Raw genomic sequence first — 8,881 nt, forward strand, 5'->3', positions numbered from 1 at the left:
AAAAATCTCTATCCCATCCACACACTACTCCTTTCCCCTGCCGAGTGAGTCACGCCTACCCCGAAAGGGAAATGGCTTAATGGTGTAATAATAATAATAACGTCTTTGTTGAAAAATTGTCTTTTTTGGTAGAAATTTTTCTTTAAAAAATATTCATTTTGTTTGGAAATTCATCATTTAGGTTGAAAATTCAAGCATTCCGGTTAAATATTTATAATATTAATTTAAAACTCCTCTTTTTGGTTGGAAAATTTTTTTTCTTAAAAAGTCATCTTTTTGCTTTAAAATTTATCTATTCTAGTTGGCGATTCTTTATTGTAGTTGAAAATTCGTCATCTTGGTTAAAAATTTTTTTTTGTTGTGAAAAATATATTTTTTTAACTTAAAATTTAACTATTCAATTTTTGGTTGACGGTTTACCTTTTGTAGTTGAAAATTCATATATTTTGTCCCATTTTGGTTGAAAATTGGTCTTTTTTTTGGTAAAAGTTCATGTATGTTTGTTTAAAAATCGCCTTTCCTGGTAGAAAATGAAGCTTCTTGTATGAAAGTTGATTTTTTGTTTAAATATTCATCTTTATGGTTGAAAATTCAAGTATTTTCGTTAAATATTCATCATTCTAGTTGAAACTCTTCGATTAAAAATTAATCTTATTGATTTAAAATAATTTTTTTTAACTAAAAATTAACTATTCCATTTATGGTAAAGCATTCATATTTATTTTGGTTGAAAAATCATATTTTTTCGTTGAATATTCAACTATTTGGTTAAAAATGTATCTGTCTTGTTGTAGATGCAATATTTTCAATCGAAAAGTTAGGAATTTAATGCGGTTTAAACATAACTCAGTAGCCACATTAATTATTATTTAAATTCATGGTATTTAGAGACAAGTACAAGAAATTATGAATTTTATTGTAAGTAGTATTTAATTATTTTATTAATCGATGTTGTTAATATATTTGAGAATATCTTGTAATATAATTGGTCAAAGCTTTCTAAATTAAACATATTAATTGAATCCCCAGAAATTTAAAAACATTATTTATAATTAATCCGTGAAACTATATACGTATTCCAATTAATTGTTTTCAAAAATATGAACAATTATACCTGGAAAAAACGTGGAATCCTTAAAAAACATGAAATTGTCATGGGATTTTTTTTCCAGGATTTTAATACCCACTATTTTATTATTTTAATGTTAATGGTCCGGGATAAATTTTCAGGGAATTTAAAACATTATTTTTTTCTCGCCATCCTGAAAATGACCAGGATTTTTGTTCTGGATTCAAACGGCTACCCTCAAATTGAGACAATTCCTAAAAAAAAAACTCTTTCAGGCCAAAACTGAAAGCAATAGCTTCTTCTGCATCGAATACATGGGGATTATTTCTACTCGTCTTGCTTCTCGGGTACGCTCTAGTCGAAGTACCTCGGGGTTTGTGGAATGCGAGCAAACCCGGATACACCCTCCATTATAGCTACTTCAAAGCTGCGAAAGTCAGCATGGAGAAATGCGAAGCCGAGGAAACTGTAGACGATATTCTCGAGGTAGCGAATAATGGAAAGAAGTGGTGATGGCATTCTAATTCCAGCATTTAATTGAAATAATTAATTCTTATTTTCATTCCAACTCAAGATGTCTCTTAATTTTTAATATATGTACTTCCGTTTTCAAGTCTCTGCAAGCTGCGTCGGTGGCGATTAATCCTGGACATCCATTTCATCGCAATTTAGAAACGATATTTCAGAAAGTCCCGGCGGAGCTGAAGGATCGAATGAACAGGAGACAGTTGCCTGCAGATACTCCACTTGATGTACCTTCGGAAAAAGCTTTGATTCGTTTGCATGGACAGGTTGGTTATCGAGATTTCAATTAATTGGGTGGCCGCGGATTAAGGGAAATTGGGAAAAAATCAGGGCATTTTTTTGGTCAGCAAAAGTCAGGGACTTACATGCAAACAAAAACTATACAAGCTGCAGGAAATTATGAGAATCTTGGAATTTATTTTAATTAATAGAAAATTGCATTTTTTCCTTAACTTTCCGGTTGAAAATTAAACTCTTTTTTTAAAGTTTATCTTTTTTATTGCAAAGTGTACCTCTTTTAGCAGAAATTAAGCTATTATACTATTTTCTTGGAAACTTAACTGTTTCGTAGAAAATTTATTATTTGTTAAAAATTTATATTTAGGTGTTGAAAAATGAACTGAAATATTTTGTGGATGAAAGTTCCAATTATAAAAAAAAAATATTTTTTTATTAGAAATTCATCTGTTTTAGTATAAAATTCATCTTTTTTTTTTGATAAAATGCATCTATTTGGAAGAGAATTGAACGATTTTGTTAAAAATTCATCCTTTTGGGTTAAAAAAAATTTGTCTTTTTGGATTGAAAATTAAATTTTTTTCGTAGAAACTGAGTTTTTTGTTACCAAAATTTAATTTTTGTTATTACTGAGTTAACTGGAATCTTTTTTGGATAAAAACTCAACTTTGGTTTTAATTCTTCTGCTTTAAGATAAATTTCATATTTTTTAATAAAAATGCAACTATTTTCTGGAGAATTCAACAGTTTGGTTAAAAATTCATCCTTTTTGGTTAAAAATTCAATTTTTCTGGTAGAAAATTATTTATTGTTAAAAAATTCATACTTTCTTTGAAAAATTATTTTTTTGATTTAAAACTTCATCGTTTTTATACAAGAAATTTCATTTTTTGTATGAAAATGAAACTTTTTGGTTAAAAATCGTTCTTTGCTTGATAATTCAACTAATTTGTTTAAAACATTTGTTTGAATCGCTTTGTTAAGAAATCACGTTTTTGTTAAATATTTATAATTTAAGTTAAAAAGTTATCTCGTTGGTTAAAAGTTTAATTATCTTGTTAAAAATTAATCTTTTTTAATTGAAAATTAAACTACTTGGGTCAAAGTTAAACTACATTGTGAAATTTTTCTTTATTGAAGGCTTATGTCTGGTTAAAAATTTAACTTTTTAGTGAAAAATGATTTTTTTTGGTTTAGAATTCATTTTTTAACCGAAAATGTAACTTTTTCATTTTTTTTAAATTGATATTTTTTAGTTGAAAATTCGCGTTTTTTTTTTGTTGCTGTAGAAAAGAATTTTTTATTTTGAAATTTCCTTTCTTTACGTACAAATACATCAGTTTCGTGACAGATTAATTTTTTGTTTGAAAGTCATATTTTTTGCTTGAAAATTGAATTTTTGTAAAGAGCATTCGTCTTCTGGTTTGAAGGTTGAATAATTTAGATAAACTTTTATTTATTTTTTTAGTAAAAATCCTTATTTGTTGGAAATTCGTCTTTTTGGTTTTAAAATTCTTTTCTTTTGTTGTATAAATTTCATTCTTCTTTTATTAAAATATAAGCTATGACACTTTTTCGTTGGCAATTTGTCTTTTTAGGTTGAATATTCAACTGTTATGTTAATAATTTTTTTTTTTCTGTTGGAAGATTCATCATTTTAATTGAAAATTCATCTATTTGAAAATCAACTTTTCAACTGAAAATTTAACTATTTCAGTAAAAAATTTAACTATTTTTCTGAAAATCCGATTTTTTTATTAAGAATTAAATTTTTAACGGAAAATTCAAATATATTATTTAAATTTGTCTTTTTTGGATGAAAATTCAACTATTTCGTTGAAAATTTATATTTTTGTATTTAAAAATTAAACTGTTTCTTCGAAAATTCTTATTTTTTTTATAGAATTAATCTTATTGGTAGAAAATTCATCTTTTCGGTAGGTATAAAATCAAAATATTACAGTCGAAGATTCATCATTTTAGTTAAAAATTTATCAGTTTGCTTGAAAGTTAAATTTTTCAAAATAAAATTCAACTGTTCCACTTTTATTTGAAAATGGAGCTTTTCTAGTTTAAAATTAAACAGTTTGTATGTAAATTCGTCGTTTTTAATTTAAAATTGATTAATTTGTTGAACATTCACGTAATTTTTTTTTTGTTTTATAACTTTTTTGGTAGAAAATAGACTTTATTTGGTAGATAATGATTGTGTATTTGAAATTTAATCTTATTTGTTAAGAATTTTTAGTTTTGGTTGAAAAATAAACTCTTTTTTGAAAATTATTTTATTTATTAAAGATTTATCATTTTAATTAAAAATTCATTTCTATGGTTGAAAAATGAGGTATTTAATTGAAAATTTGCTTTTTTTTATGAAAATAATTTTATTCTAGAATAGAAAATGAAAATACTATTCCACTTGAACGTTCCATAATTTTAGTTAAAAATTCATTATTTTGTTAAACATTTTTTTTCCAGTTGGGGATTCCTAAGTTTAGTTGAAAATTCATCAGTTACGATGAAAATTAATTTTTTTTACTAAAAATGTAGCTATCCCATTTTCTACTGAAAATTGATTTTTTGTCTAAGTTTAAAATTCAAATATTTGGTCGAAAATTTGGCTCCTTTGGTGTCAAATTAAACTATTTCTTTGAAATTCATTAATTTTGTTAAAAAATTTATTTTTTAGTATAAAATTTATCTTGTTCTTTGAAATTTAATCTTATATTATTTAAAAATTCATCTTTTTAGTTAAGAATTACAATATTTCAGTCCAATATTCACAAGTTTAGTTGAAAATTCATCAGTTACGATGAAAATTAATTTTTTTTTCACTAAAAATGTAGCTGTTACTTTTGATTGACCGGAAAAATAGAAAAACTTGATCGGGAAATGACAGAGAATTTTAAATCGTCCGCCGAATCGCTACCCTGGGAGTTTAAAAGATTTCATGGAATTTTAAGGGCTTTAAAAAGTTTCAAGAGATTTCAACAGTTGTCATTTCAAATATTTAGGATATTTTAAAAGATTCCAATGAATTTTCAATTTATTTTAGTAATTTAATGGGATTTCAAAGGATTTTAAATATTTAAAGGTATACTAAAAGATTCCAAGGCATTTTCAAGAGATTAGAATATTTTTAAAGGATTTGCCTATTTAAACCAATTTTCATAGAGGTTTGAAGAATATACTAGAATCTCAGAAGATATGGAAGTATTTTATAAGCCCTAGAATGTTATAGAAATTCATTTGAAATTCACCCTGAATTCTTAATTATTTGTCCCGAAATTTTTGCAATTCTTTTGAAATCTTTGGATTTTTTTAAGTCACTTCAATTTTCCTAAATTTACTTAATTCTACTCAATTCAATGAGGTTTTTCTTCAATTTCCTACATTATTGTTTAATTTAAAAACTTTTAATTTTAAATTCAGAATTCTTAGTCATTTGATCAAATTTTTTTTAATTCCCTTGACTTTTTCTAAACTCATTTCATACTTACGGAATGCAATGCATATTGTAATATTTTTTAATTGAATTTTCCTTTCATTCGCCTTCAATTTTGAGGAATTAAAATTTTGTTCAATTCATTTCAATTATCTTGAATTTAATCTCAATTTTGTCGATGTCTTATTAATCGAATTCTTTTAAATTCAAGAGAACATTAATTATAATATTAAATAACATTAGTCACTTTTAGTGATAAAAAATAATTTTTTTTCTCCCATTTATAAAAGATTCTTTATTAAAAATGATGCAAGATTATAGCTTTAATCTTCAAATATGAATGGTCACGGAAACTGAAAAATTATTCAGGAAAACGTAAGGAAATGTTGAAAATGAAGTTTTGCGGCCACCCTGATTTAATCAAATTGTTTAAACGTCGATAAAAATATCTATCAAATAACTATTTAAATATTCTAAACTATTCTTTCTCTGCAGACGATTAAGGCACTGCAAACCTTGCAAAGAACGGAAACCCAATGGGGTGTTTTGGTAAATAATATAATAGATTTAGAAGACGTGGCTAAAAACCAGGCTAGTCACGATAAAAGGTTTAAACCCACGTATCCAGTTTTGAGACCTTTCCTAATTCGCCTTATTTTCAATCCTACAGTCGGTGAGCTTTAAGATTGATTCGTACCAATTTATATTGAAAAAATGATTTTTAAACATTTTTTTTTAAATTTTTATAATGTGTGGTAATACTTTATTTCAGAATGGTACTGGAAATGCTTTCTGAAAAGCTACGTTCAGAAAGTAGCTGCCGTCGCTGCTGCTTGTCTTTCGTTGGCGGTTGTTTGGTCAGAAGTAACATTTTTTAACAAGTCTCCTGTACTTTCGTTATTCGCTCAGTTTGTTAACATAGCCAAAGCGAAATACGACTACTTCACTATAGAAGTATGCATATTTTTAAGAATTTTAATTGCAGGCCTCACAGATCTTTTTATTTATTTATTTATATTTATTTATTGGATCTTTAAGATTTTAAGATTTTGCAGGATTTTGTCAGATTTCCGAGGATTTTAATAATCTTAAGGAATTTTAAATCTCTCCTATTTTATCACATTTTCTCAGATTTCAGAAAATATCATGAGAATTTTACGGGATTTTATAATATTTTATTGGACTTTAAAAAATTTACTCGCGAGAAATGAGGAATTTTTTAGGATTTCAAAGTGTTTGAAATATTTTAGGAAATCTTAAAAGAGTCCAAGGAATTTTTAGGTGATTTCCCTAAATTGAAGCGATTTCAAAGCGATTAAAATCTTTAAGGATACAAATTTTTCTAGAATTTCGGAAGATATCGAATGATTTTACCGGTTCTATAAGGTCTTAAGATATTTTAAAAGATTTTACAGGATTTTATCAGATTTCCTAGCATTAAAATGATTTTATGGGATTTTAAAGTTTTTAATATATTTCTATACATTTTCCAGAATTTAAGGAAATATCATGATAGAATTTTACGGGATTTTATAATACTTTTGAGGATTTCAAAGAATTTGTTCACAAGCAACGAGGATTTTGTAGGATTACAAAGATTTGAAGAGATTTGAAATTATTTTTTTGGAATATTCAATTGAATATTTAAAAGTTTTTATTTAATTGATCTTGAGGATCAATTAATAAAATGATCAAAGGATTTGAAAAGCTTTATTATACTTTTTTCAAATTCCTTGGCATTTTCAGAATTCTAAAAAATGTCAAGGGATTTCAAAATATTTTTAAGGATTTTAAATATTGTAGGGTATTTTTAAAGTTTTCTAGGAATTTTCAACAGATTTACATAATTTCAAGGGATTACCAAGGGTTTTTATGATTTTAAAGCATTAAAAAAAAATTGCATGTGGTTTTAAGAATTTCAGAAGAATTGAAAAGATTTTACAGGACATATGAGGTTTTAAGTTTTTTTTTAATTCTAAGGCAATGGTTTTTTTTTTTAATTCTTACCAATTTATCCTGAATTCTTTTAAATTCTTCTAAATTATATTCTGATCCTACTCAATTTAATAGATTTTTAAAAAGTTTTTGTTTAATTCATCTGGAAAACTTTAAAACTCACTTTAAATTCTTAGGATTTTCATCAAAATTTAAATTTTATTTTTTTTTTGTAAACTCATTTCAAACTTTCTCAATTCAGTGATTTTTTAAAGATATTTTTGAATAGTTTTGAATTCGCTCGATTGTTTCTTTTAAATTCAATATGATTTTTGATGATTTTCATTAAATTTTTGTCGGTTCCTTTAGATCCCTCTAAATTCACTCAAATTTTATTGAAATAAATTAATTGTTTCGATTTTAAAAAAACTTGTCTAGTTCCTTTGATTTATTTTGAATTGTTTTGTAGTCATTAACCACTTTTTGAATTAGATGTTAGAAGGGTTTCAAAGATTTGAAGAGATTATAAATATATTTTTTTAATTCACGCTGAATTCTGATCAATTTACCCTGAATTCTTTTAAATTATTTGGAATGCTCTTCAATTTTTTCAAATCTAATAAATTCTACTTAATTTAGTGGATATTCTTTTCATTTTTTAAAGTTTTTATTCAATGTATCCTGAAGACTTTTGACTCCACTTGAATTTTTAGGCTTCGCAAGAAATTATGTTGAATTCCCTTGAATTTTGTTGAGCTCATTTCAAAGTTACAGAATCCAATTAAGTTTTTTTTTATATTTTCAAATTGTTTTCAATTCATTTTATTTTTTAAGCTCGCCTTAGATTTTGATTAATTGCATCGAATTCTTCTCGTTTACCTGAAATTCCTCTAAATTCATCTCAATTTTACGGAAATCAGTGGAATATTTTTGATTAAAAAAATTGTTCAATTCACATGAAATTTTTTTAATCCACCTTGAATTTTTATGAACTTCTTCGAATTTTTTTTATTTTCACGAATTTTTTTAAACTCATTTCAAAATTACTGAATTCAGTTGAGTCTTTTTTATATTTTTAAATTATTTTCAATTTATTTGATTTTTTTTCAATTCACCCTGAATTTGAATAATTTCATCCAATTCTTCTCGTTTACCTTAAATTCCTCTAAATTCATTCCAATTTTACGGAAATCAATGAAATATTTTTGATTTAAAAAATTGTTCAATTCACTTGAAATTTTTTTAATTCACCTTAAATTTTTATGGATTTTTTCGAATTTTTCTTATTTTCCTGGAATTTTAAAAAATTAATTTCAAAGTTACTGTATTCAATCAAGTCTTTTTTATATTTATACATTGTTTTCAATTCATTTGATTTTTTTTTCAATTCACCCTGAATTTGAATAATTTCATCCAATTCTTCTCGTTTACCTTAAATTCCTCTAAATTCATTCCAATTTTACGGAAATCAATGGAATATTTTTGATTTAAAAAATTGTTTAATTCACTTGAAATTTTTTTAATTCATCTTGAATTTTTATGGATTTTTTTCGAATTTTTCTCATTTACCTCGAATTTTTTAAAACTCATTTCAAAATTACTGAATTCAATCAAGTCTTTTTTATATTTATACATTGTTTTCAATTCATTTGATTTTTTTTTCAATTCAC

At 25.0% G+C, this 8,881-nt stretch overlaps 1 protein-coding gene across 1 annotated transcript in view; it reads left to right on the plus strand.

Moving 5' to 3' along the window:
* LOC117177329 (LMBR1 domain-containing protein 2 homolog) overlaps positions 1 to 8,881 on the plus strand; it is a 23,313-nt gene that overhangs the window by 6,018 nt on the left and 8,414 nt on the right. Inside the window, exons 3-6 of the mRNA XM_033367952.1 lie at positions 1,345 to 1,555; positions 1,684 to 1,860; positions 5,772 to 5,949; positions 6,049 to 6,230. Coding sequence (XP_033223843.1) covers positions 1,345 to 1,555; positions 1,684 to 1,860; positions 5,772 to 5,949; positions 6,049 to 6,230 — 748 coding nt within the window. The remainder of the gene's footprint in view (positions 1 to 1,344; positions 1,556 to 1,683; positions 1,861 to 5,771; positions 5,950 to 6,048; positions 6,231 to 8,881) is intronic.

The sequence above is a fragment of the Belonocnema kinseyi genome, chromosome 7 (assembly GCF_010883055.1).
Source record: "Belonocnema kinseyi isolate 2016_QV_RU_SX_M_011 chromosome 7, B_treatae_v1, whole genome shotgun sequence".
Taxonomy (NCBI): domain Eukaryota; kingdom Metazoa; phylum Arthropoda; class Insecta; order Hymenoptera; family Cynipidae; genus Belonocnema; species Belonocnema kinseyi.